The sequence below is a fragment of the Brienomyrus brachyistius genome, chromosome 10 (genome assembly GCF_023856365.1).
Source record: "Brienomyrus brachyistius isolate T26 chromosome 10, BBRACH_0.4, whole genome shotgun sequence".
NCBI classification, from domain to species: domain Eukaryota; kingdom Metazoa; phylum Chordata; class Actinopteri; order Osteoglossiformes; family Mormyridae; genus Brienomyrus; species Brienomyrus brachyistius.
The window spans coordinates 12,849,937-12,865,126 of record NC_064542.1 but is presented as its reverse complement, the minus strand read 5'-3'; the positions used below and the strand labels follow the sequence as shown (position 1 = coordinate 12,865,126).

At 44.2% G+C, this 15,190-nt stretch overlaps 2 protein-coding genes across 3 annotated transcripts; one reads left to right on the top strand and one right to left on the bottom strand.

Moving 5' to 3' along the window:
* Positions 1 to 9,879: 9,879 nt before the first annotated feature.
* epdl1 (ependymin-like 1) lies at positions 9,880 to 12,222 on the top strand. Its single transcript, XM_049028836.1, has 6 exons — positions 9,880 to 10,038; positions 10,334 to 10,368; positions 10,592 to 10,726; positions 10,842 to 11,028; positions 11,216 to 11,303; positions 11,807 to 12,222. The coding sequence occupies exons 1-6, from the start codon at positions 9,963 to 9,965 to the stop codon at positions 11,931 to 11,933; spliced, it is 648 nt and encodes a 215-aa protein (XP_048884793.1). The 5' UTR covers positions 9,880 to 9,962; the 3' UTR covers positions 11,934 to 12,222.
* Positions 12,223 to 12,452: 230 nt separating this feature from the next.
* On the bottom strand, positions 12,453 to 15,142 carry cskmt (citrate synthase lysine methyltransferase). 2 transcript variants are annotated; one of them, XM_049028834.1, is made up of 3 exons: positions 14,815 to 15,142; positions 14,215 to 14,361; positions 12,453 to 13,265 (listed from the first exon to the last, which is right to left on the bottom strand). In XM_049028834.1, exons 2-3 carry the CDS (start codon positions 14,294 to 14,296, stop codon positions 12,580 to 12,582), a joined length of 768 nt encoding a protein of 255 aa, XP_048884791.1. In that variant the 5' UTR covers positions 14,297 to 14,361; positions 14,815 to 15,142; the 3' UTR covers positions 12,453 to 12,579. The 2 variants fall into 2 exon arrangements, with proteins under 2 accessions (XP_048884791.1, XP_048884792.1); XM_049028835.1 differs by lacking the exon at positions 14,815 to 15,142 and having other exon boundaries at positions 14,215 to 14,772.
* Positions 15,143 to 15,190: the final 48 nt, after the last annotated feature.

Here is a 15,190-nt window from a genome sequence, read left to right as displayed (position 1 = left end):
GGGCGGGGTGGATCGATTTGAAATACACTGCAGCGACAGAAATCCCTAACGCCCCCCGCCTTTCAGAATAGTGAATAAAATATGAAGGTGCCACAATCTACGTCCTGCTTCTTCTCCAGACAGTGTCCCAATTACCCTTCGATCAGCCCTCAGCCTCCTCATCCATTTTTAATGGCAGACACAGGGCGGCTCACTGCTTATGGGGCTTGGTTACATGGGGCTAAATAATTCAGGAGCCCACCGGTTATTTAACACTCAAGCAGGTGGTGTTGAGGGCCACAAGATTTTAACCAATTAGCGGCACTGGAATTATTAGGTAGGTCATTGTCCTGAAATCATCAAGATACACTCGCACTGCCTCGGTCTGTAGGTGGCGTAGTAGTATGGGAGATTATATATGTTACAGGGTTGCTGGGGGTGTCTGGCTGTCATTCCCCAGTGCAAAGCACCTAGCCACCTTATTGAAATGTAACAGCATCTGCTAAGCAAAACTATTATGTAATGTGACACTTTGTTAAACTTTTGTTATTCCAGTTGACTAAAAATAGGGTTTACAGATTGTGCGACTTAGTAACACCATGGAAGGTTGGTTTACAAAACCTGGGACGACCCCTCATGCAATGTAGTGTACCTCACTTAGTGAAATGTCCCCCCAGACAGAGAAGTTGTCCTTCAAGCAAGTCCTGGCAGGCAGTGATAGTGAAGTGGTCCTTCACCCGCGCCCACCCCCCAAACCATCTACGATATTGTGCACTGATCAGACAATCAAAACTAGAGATATGTCCACTTTGTCAGGTATCTGGCTGATGTGTCAAGGCTGAGGACCCCAGGATACCTCCATCCCTGGGTGGTGGGGAGCCTCCGTCCTGCACCCCCTGGGTTGTAGGCTGTGCCTTGCCAGCAGGCACTGGTGCATCCTGGCCACCAGGTCGGGGCGGGGCAGTGAGGCGATGGTCTCTGCCAGCTGAGGCAGCAGAATACTACTTGAAGTGCTCAGATACTGGAACAACTCCTGGAAGCCGCAGACATTGGCCAGTATCTCAGGTGATACCCCAAGGGCACGGCCCAACCTCCTAAGGCCGCTCCGGCGGCCCTCAGCGTCAATCAGCAAGGACATCTCATGCACAGTGTCATAGTCCAGCTCCTCCAGCATTTGACCTTGACATCGACAATGTCACAATGTGAGCTGACAATCTGCATTGGGGTTCTCTGACTCCTGCCTTATATCTCATGGGATAGGCTCCAGTACAGCAGTCATTGGAAGACAGATGGATATTTGTGCTGCAGACATGTGCATTTAGTAACTTGCTTATGGTACTACAGCAAGGACCCCTTCTGGAACCTTCTGTGTCATTAACCACCATGCTGCCTCACTGGGACCTACCTGCAGTCATTGCACAAATTTCCTGTAGCTTCGTCTGCATCTGCAGAAGACAACATAAACAAACAAACACACACACACACACACACAACATACAAGGTGAGGAGTTCATAACCTTGTAGAGCTATTAAAGTAAATGATGATTCAAACAGCTCTAATGAATGCTCGCATTATTTTTCTGTGTCCAAAAACATGACAGAGAAAAAGAAGTGTTACTGGAAAGTACGATGATGGTGCACGTTACACCAAGATGGTGCACCTGTTAGCAGGAGAATCCACTGAGTCATTTTCCATGTCTTACCTCCTGCAAGCTCAACGGGCTTTCCTCTGGCTCCTCCCATTCACAGTCTTCACCCTGGCCTTGACTGACAGGCTTGATGTTCGTGGTGACATTAATGACGATAGCAGGGGTGTGTACATCTTCCTCTTGGTTCAGGAGAATTCTCCTTTGAGGGTTTTATAGATACACACAGGAATATTGACCTTGGCCATGCATTCATCCTGGAATCTCCCTATTCCTTCCCCATTCTCTGGTGACACACCCCCCCCCTACACACACAGACAAACACTGTACCTGGAGGTGTTACATAGATTCTTCTGCTCTGATTCCCCCACAGCCATGCAACAGGCTATGGGTGCGGCACTGGGTGTGGCACTGGGCATAGTGTGGGGCTTGGCACATGGAAGTAGCATTCCCAGAGATTCAGCATTCACCCCCCTGGGCCGTGGAACAAGCTTGAACCTTTTATCTTGTTCATATGAATCAGAGAGAAGGTTGGTGTATAGGGTTACTTGTCAATGAGTGATCATTTTATGGTTAATGAAATAGTTGTCGGAAGGAAATAACAGAGCATGCGTATGATCTGGAGGTTGATGTTTGTTTCTAGATGCAAGAGGAAGAGAGCGGATGTTTGTAACATGGGTTGACTCGGGGGGAGTTGTGTGTGGTCTGTGTTCTATACTCACTGAGTCTCTCCACTGTCAACAGCAACACCCACAGCAACAACACTAGGAAGAAGGCGGTGGCAGCAGATGATGAGCCAATCACAGCAACTGAAGCCGCAACTGGCTCCACCCCTAGACCCAAGAGCCACAGACAACGGTGAGGTCAGCCAACACTAAGATCAGTGAAGCATTTCAGGATTTGAAATAAAATATGGCTCCGCACACTTTTCCTTGAATATCCTTGCGACCTCATGCTGGAAATGGTGGTAGTCGGTGTCCTGGGATTTTAATTTGAGAGGGGATTCTCAGTTATTGAGGAACTGTGACGGATCTGCAATAACTAACCTTCCCGAATGAAGGCTCATGGCAATGGAAACGGTAAATATCTCGGGCAGGTGCAGCCCTCTGGTAAGCTGACATCTAGCCACTGCAGCTCATAAGCCGTGCTTGATGTGTTCATGTTGCATCAGTGTTGCTCACCTGCCATACCTGCCCTGGGGGCAGGGGGCAGGCAATCTCTCCGGACCCTGCCAAAGGCGCTGAGGCAAGGCATGCAGAGCGGCTCGATCACTCTGTTCTTCCTCTTCAGCTCATAAAACCTGGGGGCGAATAAGTACGATCCATCAGTGTCAGGTGTTTCTGCTGAGGCTGTTTCTGGCTCAGTGTCGGAAGCTGTTTTCCGGTGCTGCCCCACCCCACTCACCCCTTCAAGCAGGGGCCGCACACCGCGTTGCTGGTGGGGGTGCAGGGCTCTTGCTCAATACGGTTCAGCAGGGCGCATTCTGTGCACTGCCAGCAGGGGGCGAGGCCCGTATCGGCACTGAACTCCCCCTCATCACATGCCTCGCAGTGCCCACCCCCACCATCACCATATCCACAGTCCTGTGGGGGTTAGGGGGGGGTGGATGTGAGACAAGGCCTTCAACACAGCTTAGCTAACCCACACTGGGTGTGTTCAGAGAAAAAAACCATCCAACATGGTTTTCTCCAGCAGAGGGCGTGGTGACTCAACACATGGCTGCATCAAATTACCAGCTATATTTCAAACGCTTCATCCAGTGAGCCAAGTAATATCCAATAACCGGTAACAGTAGCCCCTTTGAACAATAGTGGCACAGTAATCGATCAGTAGGAAGGTATCTATGTGTGAATGACCTCTGAGAGCTGCTGTCCCGGTCCGCATGTGGGGCAGTCCATACAGGTGCCGCTGGCATGCAAGAACTGGGCCTGATCACAGTCGGATTCGGCTACGCCCAGGGCATGGCGTGCCTGAGGGGGCACCGGAGAAGGACACTGTACGAACACTGCCACTTTGGAAAAGCACTGGAAACAAAGTGCTAACAACTCACCACTAGAAGTACGACAAAGACACTCAGATTCATGGGAGTGGATCCAACCCACAGCGCCGGGCTGGAAAAGGAAACACGCATCCATTAATTTATTATATAATGTAAAGTGACAACCAATAGGGGCGGCATGGTGGTGCAGTGGTTAGCACTGTTGTCTCACACCTCTGGGACCCCGGTTCGAGTGTCCGCCTGGGTCACATGTGTGTGGAGTTTGCATGTTCTCCCCATGTCGTTGTGGGGTTTCCTCCGGGTACTCCGGTTTCCTCCCACAGTCCAAAAACATGCCGAGGCTAATTGGAGTTGCTAAATTGCCCCTAGGTGTGCATGTGTGAGTGAATGGTGTGTGAGTGTGCCCTGCGATGGGCTGGCCCCCCATCCTGGGTTGTTCCCTGCCTCATCCATCCATCCATTTTCCAAACCACTTATCCTACTGGGTCGCGGGGGGTCCGGAGCCTATCCCGGAATCAATGGGCACGAGGCAGGGAACAACCCAGGATGGGGGGCCAGCCCATCGCAGGGCACACTCACACACCATTCACTCACACATGCACACCTAGGGGCAATTTAGCAACTCCAATTAGCCTCGGCATGTTTTTGGACTGTGGGAGGAAACCGGAGTACCCGGAGGAAACCCCACGACGACATGGGGAGAACATGCAAACTCCACACACATGTGACCCAGGCGGAGACTCGAACCCGGGTCCCAGAGGTGTGAGGCAACAGTGCTAACCACTGCACCACCATGCCACCCCTGTTCCCTGCTTCGTGCCCATTGATTCCGGGATAGGCTCCGGACCCCCCGCGACCCAGTAGGATAAGCGGTTTGGAAAATGGATGGGTGGATGGATGGATGGACAACCAATAGGTGAATCCATTTTCTATGAAACAGTGCCTTCTAGTGGTCATGGTGCGTAATTGATATCAGCCACGCTCAGTTAGCGTTAAGTCTGTCTTCGGTCTGACGTTCATCCCGTGGATTATACCGAACATCACAATTAACAAATCTCTTTAATTCACTAAGAAATTAATGCTATGTACTGTACATATATGTATGTGTTCGTTTATGTAGAGATCACACTGTTTCCTCTTAATTATCACACGGATGGTGCAACCTGATTAATTCAAAGTTTGCAGATTCCGAGAAAGATATACAGTAACTGCAAATTTTGAAGCACCCATTTCAGACAATTATCCAGTATGAAACTTCCATAAAATATTTTACACGTTCATCAATAAACCAAATCAATGTCATTTACTATCTAAAATAGTTATTCCAGTAATTATCTGAAAATATTTTCTCATAATAAAGAAAAGAAAACCACTGTAGTTACACTTTTCTTTGCCTTGCCGTGAGTTTTGTTATATAAAGTCCGTTGGATGAGTTCAGCGTCTGTCCAGGAGCTTCCACGTCCCTTCATAGCAGACTAGTGGTTAGGTAGTAGGGGGGACGGAGAGTGTTCCCGGTGTTACCCACCTGTTCACCATTCGCAGGGGCGCCCAGCAAACTCCCCCTAGAGTGTGTGGGGGGTGGAGGCATCATCGACCACTTCACAAATGGTCCCAGCCAGGCGAATGACGTGGGAGCAAGGCTCTTCAACGTCGCGTGGTGTGTGGGAATCCCGAAACACGCGTCATCAGTGCCCTTATAGGGTTTCTGCTGAGACCTGTAGAGGTCTCCATACGCCGGTGAATGAACACCTTGTGCAGAGCCGAGGTTTGCGCAGGCGCAGTTTGTCCCAAAAGCCTACCAACAAGGAGCTTCTGTAAGTTTAAATCTAAACGACCTTATGAGCTCAGAATCAGATGTGACTTAATCTAAATTCCTTATAAGGAACTTTCCTGCAGATTTTCTTTCATGTACCCTTTACCTGCATTTAGTCAGATAAGTTATTTGTATAATCAGAAGTATATTTGTTAACGAATGATTTTGTTCATTTTAAAGAAAACATTTTATGTGTTCTGTTATAGTACTACAGCACTCACTTGACGCAAGCATCCTCGATAGTAATGTGCATTAAGATCCGATAAGGTCTTTCTTACTGTGTTTTTCTGCTCTGTGGCTAAAGAATTTCATTTTGTAAATACAATGTTACGCGTTTTGTTTTATTTTGGGTGCGTAAACGTGAAAAATAAAAAACCCTTAATATTAAACTTGTGTTTTTTTTCCTTTTGCGTTTTTACTCTGCTCTGTCAAGGTTTTACACAGTGTATACATATCCCCATTAATCCAAGTATGTTTATTTCTATTCACCGTGTTTTTTTTTTACCAGTAGGTGGCACTTTCTCCGTATATTTCCAGTCAACTAATGTAAAAGACAAATAAGCAGGCAACGAATTGCATGTCCACGTTTAATTGATCTTTGCGAAACGTTCTATCACGACTTGACAAGCCTTTCAGTAAAAAAGGTTCCTCAATTTGCAAAGTGTTGTGTTGTATTACTTCCAATTACTACCCACCTCCGATTAAAGGTAGGGCTACATCAAGTTATACGGATCACACGCTACGGGAAACTTAGAGTCGTAAGTCAGCATGTCTTTGGACAGCAGGACAAGACTCGTGCAACGCAGGGAGAATAAAAAAACTACACACTCTCACTCTGGTGAAAAATATGTCTGTACTTTCTTATGTGACAATAATAAAAATGTAGGTTATAGGGAAATATGTTAAATTGCACAATGACTTGCTTTAGAAGAACAGTTGATATCCTGACATTTTTTCACTATCGAATGAGGTGAAAATAAGTTTGATAAAAAAGCAAAAGTCCTAAAACCAAGTACAGGCAGAAAAACAAGTTATTTCTGAGGTTTGTAAGGTGGCAAAGAGAAAGATAACTGTCACACTACCAACTACAACTATAAACAATGATTGTTTATAATGTGCAACAGGGGAAATTAATTGAAACAAGGCCCACAATGTGATTTATTTAGATTTCCAGAAGGGCTTTGATGTTCTCTCACACAAATGACTCCTGCTTAAGCTCTAAGCAGCTGATATATTAGAAACTGTAGCAGACTGGATTGAACATTAGTTAACTGACAGATAGGAGCAGGAAGTTATTAGAGACACAATGTCACAATGGCCCTGCATTTATAGTGGGGTACCCCAGGGTTCAATTTTAGGGCCATTATTATTCCTAATTTATATTTTTTTTAAATATTGACACTATCTTATATGCAAACTGGTTGTGCTGACAACACCAGGTTAGGATGTGTAGCAGATTCTGAGTTACAGCAGAGATGTTACAGCAGGTCTCAATCTAAAGACTTGGGGTGACAAAGGGCAGATGAAATTTAACATAGACAAATTTAAGGTAATCCATGTAGGGAGCAGAAATATGCAGCACGGACATTTTATTGGTTCAACTGAAATTAAGGAAGTTGATTATGAGAAAGGTGGGGTGTGCATATCGACACTTCTGTGTCTCACCTTCTCACCAATGTGGGGAAGCGGCTAAAAAGGCAACAAGATGCTGGGCCACATCTACAGGTGTGTTGATGGAGGTAATGCTAAGATTGTATAATATTATATAAGAGTATATGATTCCCTTGTCCCTTGAATCCTGCGTCTGGGTAAAAAAAAACATTGCTGTTTCAGAAGTGATCCAGCGCAGGAATATACAGGAATGAATATATGACATATGACAGACTACCTTTTCCCCCTAGATTCCTTAAAATCTGAACTTGACAAGATCCTGCCTACTTTAAATGATTAAATTCCCAGCAAGTGAGCTCAATAGGCTTAATGCCCCCCCCCCCTCGTTTGTACCTTCCTTATATTCTTATGTCTTGCATGTGATTGTATTTAGGGAAGTAAAAGTAAGCCATGGTAAGAGTAAAAACTGAAACAGCTATAAATGAAGTGGAACAGGGCTTTATTTGCCATTTTTACAAGTCTGAATATTGGGTACTTTGGAATGATTGTTGAGGCGTATCCCGTCTTACTCTTACACACATGTACAGGTGGGAGCAAAGCTTGGAGCCTGAGTGGAGGGTCACACGTTCATCAAGCACCTTTGGAGCAATCAGCGGTTAAGGGCCTTACTCACAAGCCCAACAGTCTGCTGGCCTTAGGGTTCAAACCCATGACCTTCTGATCACAGGCACAGAATCCTAGCCCACTGAACCATCCCCAAAAACATTCTGGGGAACAATTGGGGGTTAAAGGTCTTGCTGAAGGGGTCAATGGTGATGTCACACGACGAAGCCAGAGATGTGGGCAGTGGTGGCTTAATGATTATGGTAGCGCACTTGTAATTGAAAGATTGCTGGTTTGAATCCCTGACCAGCAAGGCACCACTGAGGTACTCTGAACAAGGTACTGTCCCCCGGGCTGAATTAGCTGCCCCCTGCTATGTCACGATGTCAGACAGATGGGTTAAATACAAAGGAAACATTTTGTTGTTGTGCACTGTGATGTTTCAACACTGATCTCTACATTTGAATTAGCAACCTTCTGCTTGTTTATAATGTGCAATATAGTGAACCAAAGGGTTTGCCAGTAGATGTAGGCAATTGAACCTTTTAAGCTACAGAAAAGGACTCTGAGGACCATTTCTGTGCAATTTGTGGTACATTGATTCTGTTTGTACCTTTGGGATGTTCCCCTGAGCCCATTTCCTTAAAAGGTACAATTGCTACAGCTAAGGGTACAATTGACAGGTATAATTACAAGGGTACAGCCCCAGTGACAAGCAAAGGTACAAATTATTACTCTTTTTTTCTGAGTGTACTGCTACAGACATAACTCTGCCTTCTAAGCACAATGCCTGTTTAATGCATATAACCCTATCCATATTAATACTGCAGTCAAAGGTATAACATTGAGTGACCATGAAAGTGAATGCTACCTCTTTTGTTAATGTTTCAGTCTGTATTCATACACTTGTGTTCTTAAGTTATTCTACAAAACTTATTTTTTATTATATATTTGCTGTATTGTTAGCTGTAGAGTTGCCTTCACATTTCAATGACAACAAAGGAATCATTTCGATTCAATGCTGAAACTCATTCTCTTGTTTTAAACTGGGTAATCACAACAGGAACTACTGTGATCATGTGACTAGTACTGTGGCTAGACTTGTTTTAAGAGGTAATGAATCAGCTATTTACAATCTGTCCGCTGATCTGCGAGATAAACTTTGGTGGCAGTAAGACTACATGCAATACACCACTGGAACATTATGACATTTCCGTCAAATATGTTGTTTGAGTGTTTGCTGCCAGATAGAACATTTTCCAGTTATTGCCAAGCAACCACTGCATACACCCATTGTCCAGTATCCTCTACGCATCACGGTGAGCCTGGACATCCTGTCTCAGGAAACCTAGGGTGTCAGGCAGGGGTGCCGCTCCATTTATTTACTCAATTATGGGCACAGGGACACAATCACTCCACTGCAAGTTAGGGGCACCATTTGGAGACCAATAACCCGCACTGTCAATAACTGTCAATAACTAACTAGGCTATACAATTCTATTTTTCAATTTTTATTTTATTATTTTACAATATTGGCCAACATTGTGGAAACAGTTATATGCATTAAACAGTTAGAGATTGCAGAACTTTATTCAACTGTTGCTCAAATTACGTAATTAATGATCCAATTTATAGTATTTGTAACATTCTTAATTATTCCACAATATTGCATAGTTAAACCGTCTTTGTCATGGTCGTATCTAGCGTGCAGCTTAATTTCAAATTAATCAGAAACGCAGAGAAACTCTGAATGGAGTTTTCAGTTATTTCCAATCATTCCCGTTTCTACTTTTTGAAAGGTATAATAATGTTTGGTTCTTCTCATGCAAATGATCCCTGACCTAATCATATGACAGTGATGTTGCAGATTCCTGTGATATTTGTCACATGTGACTGCATGGCCCCGTTCGAAATCCGCCACTGGCTTTAGCCGAAGTTAAACTCCCACCCCTGGAAACATCCTGAAACAGACAACATGCGTATCATTCATGCTTCCCCTCTAAATATACAGTTGTTTGAGTAGCAACGTTCCATCATGTAAATCAGCGAATACTGAAGACATTCTAGTAAAGCAGTCAAAAACACGTTCACGCCATAGGCTTTATCGCAGTGACGGCAGGTGTTATATGTCAAGGCTTCCTGACTACGGTGATGAAAACATTGAGGCACGAAATTCCCTCCCTTTCAGTAAAACAGAAAACATGGAATGCGGATTGCGCTCCGAGTTTAGCCAGAAGCGCCATATAAACCAGCTGTAGCCGAAGGGACGGCAGAAGCGGAGGCTTCAGCTTTGCACTGGTCATCAGTCACCATGCAGACCCTGGCTTTGGTCTCCATCACCCTGTGCCTGGCTGTCAATGTCTGGGCTCAGAAACCCCGACACTGCAGTAAGTAAACAGATTCGCCCTTTTTAAAAATAAGGACCAATTTATGTTGGTCTTTGTTATATTACATGTAATAAATTACAAATACAATTTATTTTAATTAATAATTGATAGTTAATCCATTCTTTATTGTGAGAATGTAAGTAGATGTAAGTGTTGTCAGGGCTTATCTGTGTGAACAGACGCATGTGCGTAAAGTTTATCAGCTTTAGTGCATATTAATTATTTTAGTCTTACAATTGTCGTTGGAAAATGTTCTAATATATTCTAAGAACTTGTCTATGACCAAATCCTGCAGGGTCCCCGCCTCTGGTGGTCGGGAGTCTAACTGTCGTAAGTTTCTCCCCTTTTCATGCAGCACCATAAATTGTGCGTTTATTTAACACACTTAGGTCGCACTTCCAGTTCTTGTCACAGGCGGATAACTTAGGTTCACTCGTTGCGTGTTAATGAATCGCGATGGGAAAGAGGAGCAAGACAAATGGTTAAACACAGCTGGGAAAACCAGATCGATGGCATGCTTTGTGTTTGTTTTTCTCTTTGTCTTCCTGTTTAGTCAGCTCGGGAAGGGGAGTTTTTCGCTGAAGCGAAGTACAGCTACGATGCTCTGCTGAAGAGGGTGCGCTTAAGAGAGTTTGGATGCAACAGCAGCCAAGCTTTCCATACAGACAAACTGATCTTGTTCAGAAAGGTAACGGGCAGTGGAGTGCACACGGGCACCCGTATCATGGAACCAATGCCAAGCCATGACGTCATTAAACTGGTTGTGGGCTGTATAACATGCCTGCCTTCTCCCGTTCTTTCAGCGCGTGATGTATGACATCTCCTATCACAACCATTCTTGCAAGAGGGTCCCACTCAGGGTACATTTCCACCCCATGGAGGTCCCCCGTGAGGCCCAACTGCTGAGTGAAGTGGTCCTGGGCAGCTCATCAGCCCCTGGACAGGGTCTGCTTGTCAATATCTGGGTTGGAAATGTTTCAGAGACAGGAGGTAAGGAAGGTGATGATGTCATTAAGGGGAGGTCACCTGAAAAATAAACATTGTGGTCAATGTACCTTTGGCTGTATCTTGACCTCTACCCCTTGTTCTCTTTCACCCTGACATATTAGAATCCATGTTTAAACACCTAAGTACTGATAATAAAGCCGTATTCTTACTTATTTTGATTCTTTCCTAGGAAAGTATTTCTCTACATTTACTGAATTCGGCTGTTTGCCAGTAAGCAGCATCTACTACAGCAACAGCACTGGATGGGTAATAACAAGGTACAAGCTCTATATAAAGTAGTTCACTTCTCTTTAGATAAACGTTTATGTTTTGAATGGGATATTAAACTGTATAAGCAATCGGAAGGCACACAAACTGCTGATTCAGGTTCGTTTTAATAACAAGATGGTATTTTCCATTCGCTACAACCAACCACTGTTTCCATAATTAAAGTAGTATCACATTTAAACGCCTGCTTATATTTTTCAGAACTGGATTAAAGATTGAGTGCAGATCAAAAACATAGACCCCTTAACCAGAACCCTTAAACTGATCCTCTAAAATAATAAGCTGTACATGGAATAAGATCTGTAAGAATTACTTTGTATAACCCCCCCCCCCAGTATATGATTTCTCCTTTTTTCATTGGGGTGTGTATTTTTGGTTCTAAATTCTCTAATCCACTTGAAAGACTCAGTAAGTGACGGTTGTCTTGACTTGTACACTAAAAACGTTTTAGTGTGATTCGGACGGTATGCAGTACTGGTCTCTGCTCTTCCAGCTTTTTCAACAACATGTACGGCATCGGGAACCCCGAGGATTTCATCCCTCCTGACTTCTGCATGCAAAAGGAGAATGAGGAAACGGAATGGGGAACAGAGAGGGATTTCTTTGAAGCGTTGTTTTGAGAACCAAACCAAGAAGTTCGGAAGGTCTGCACCAATCACCGTGATCCACATTAGACTTTCTGTTGATTGCATTTTCTTTGCCATTCGAGTTTAATTAAAAGTACTGATTTAAATATAATTATACCTACAAGTAAGAACGATTTCTTATTAGTTTGAACCTGTGTAATATGAATTGTAGCCATCTTGTTTACTTGGATACAGACAGTCCTTCAGGTTTACTTGTTACATTTGTGAACTGTCTGTAACAAATACTATCACTGTGAAATGGATAAAGCATTTATTTCAATCAGTTGAGATTCGCTCTGTGTCTTTATATCAGTATTTATTCATTCTGCAGCCTCATAAACCCCACAGCAATCACGGCCACTAGAAACTTCCTTTTGTTTGAAAACATTTGAGATACTAAATCATTTTGAACATTGTGCACTAATAGCAGCTAATAAACTTCTGGAAACTTCCAAAACACTTGATGGTACCATTACTTTCATCTCACAGAGAGTAATATGTCATCACATGGTGTACAATAAGAATTTTATTTGTGGGATTATACTGTATATGTAAATGTTTACACACGCGGTTTCAACAATTCTTTCAATAATTTCAATACATAAAACAAAAGAACAATTGGGCAGTTATGGGTCAAAGGCTAAGGGGAACTGGGGGGGCTTATTGTATAGCAATAATAGGAAATGCCCCTTAAAGTTCCTACCTCCTGCACTTTGACCCCTGGGACTCCACCCCCCAGTTCTCCACTCTGCTTTTCCAGCCATAAGAGTCTAGCATCTGGGTCTTCATCTGAAAACTGGAGAAGAGACCCAGATGGCCGCAGGGCTCTGAGACACTGCTGTACGACCCGCCCAGCTTTGGTCGGACCCTCCTTAGATCTCAACAAAGCGTCGGTCGTGCCTTTATCTACGATCAAGTCAAAAGTGCAGAGGCTGAACTGCTGCAGGAGTTGGGAACAGTCCAGCTCCAGGAACAGCAGGCTGGAGGACGTGTTCCCCGGCTGCACCGCTCTGCTTTGCTGCTGCTCCCTCATCAGGCGGATCGCAACCGCGGAAACGTCGGCACACGTGACCCGCACCGGCCAGGGAGAGTGCCTGTAAATCCCGGGGCCCACAGCCGACGTGCCGCAGCCCATGTCCAGAGCATTCTTTGGGGCTTCATGTGACGACTGTGGTTGCAGCAGTGGAAGGATGAAGCTCTGGATGGCATCAAAGCTGAAGAACCATTCAAAGTTCCGGAAGTTTTGGGAGCCATCTTTAGTACTGTTGTTCTCCTGATAAAATCTGTCCCAGGTCTCCTTTTTATCCATGTTTTCTATCAAGTCAGCTACAGAAAGTAACAGAAGACATTAGAAAGGAAACAGCCAGTCTTACATTACATTTTGCTTCCATCTCCAACAGTTTTCCCAAACTAGAATTGCAAAAGAATCTCAGCATTTCTCCCCTCACTGTATGATCGCCAGTAGCTGATTTTTCAAGATCCTTGCTGCTTGTTAAACTAAATATAAAACAAATATTAAGTTTCCTATGTAACTCCATCTGCAAATCCAGTTTCCCAGTTCTTAGCACTTATTGGACAGCCTCTTGAAATGCTGAAATCCATTATTATGTGCCAATTTGTCCCTCCTGGCATGAAACCATTGCCACCTCATGGGGGTTGAAGGATGTACCTGTACCCCTGGAGAGCCACTGTCCAGTTAGTATTTTATTCTACCTGGCTTTTGCTGAGCCTCACCTGTTCCTGGCATTTACCTGAGAACAGGTGAGGCTCATTAGAAGCCGGGTAGGATAGAAAACCTATTGGACAGTAGCGCTCCTGGACCGGAGTTGGAGATCCCTGCCCTAGCTTTTGTCGCGAAAGAGAAATGATTCGTCCCTCAGATAATGTGTAGTGCTAGTGTAGCAAACGTATGAAGAGACCAATATAGACGTAGCCACACCCGGTAAAGAAAGTTAATTCTGTTACGTCCAAACAACGTCCTCACCACATACAAAAGTCAAAATGTCTTCTTAGATATTTCTTTTAGAGCACAGTATCGTTGTTTTACCCAGTTACGTTAATTATCAAATCGGATAGCTAGTTCATATTAATAAACTGACTCTTGGTTTTAAAAGGTCTGATAATATACAACTGCTTCCTTAGAATCGATCCACGAAATGTAACACATATCATTTATCAAGTAGCACTTAAAACTAACTGGGCTGCAGGATTCATCGTTTTCATGCATTATGAAACACGGACATACAGTAAGTCGTGCAAGGAAACGCTGACGTACTTAACAAGCTGGAATGCCGGCGAAGCGCCGGCTTATAATGAAACGCGTGTCTTCTCAGCAGCGCCTTCATGATCACCGCCATATTTCCGCCTGACCTTCTGGGACGTCCTACTGTTACACAGCGCCACCTAGCTGTCTAAAAAGCCTCTGTTCGCAAACAATTTAAGAGCGTCAATAAATACAAGTGCAAATATATTCCACATAAAGTTAAAATGTATTTAAAAGGGATGTTAAACTGATGTTAAGCTTGAAGTATAATGTATTTAAGAGAAGGAATGTATATGTCATTACTTGTTTTTCCGCCGTTTTTTGGACGTCAAACCAAAATACGAATGCAAGGGTGTAATACTACGACTGTTACGCAAAGTACGCCTATTATGCCCGTTAATTACCGATTAGCCTTCGTGACTTGAAGCTTTATGTACTTCCCACACGCTGAAGAGTACCATATTTGTATAAAAATCAATCAACATCTAAGACAATGTATAGTTTCACACAAAAATAATACTGGTCACAAGGCGAATTACAAGTTGCACCCCTCCTCCCATTGCTTTACATTTTCCGATGAACCAACGCTGCAAGAACCGATTCAGATATTACCCGTGTTCACTCATAAGCAGCGCTCGAAGTGGTGGAAAAAGCAGGTGCCAGTTTTCCCCTTCTTATTCAGCAAGTTAAATTATGAGGTTTTGCTATGCGAGAAACGCTCCCGGACCTCCGAAAAGAAAAACGGAGAGATGCCGGTGCTCATTTCACATCCTACTTATAGCCGCACAAGGCTACAGGGTAGGATGCCGGAAAATAACCAGAAAGATGCTTATACTTCTTATGAAAGCAAGATGAGTTCTACATGGAATGGTGCATGACACGTCGGTGGCGAAATGGCAAAACGAAAACGACGACAGACACCTTTCGGCGTGGGGGGCAGGCAGCGCTACTAAAGGTACGCAGGTGAACCACAAATAGAAAGTCGACG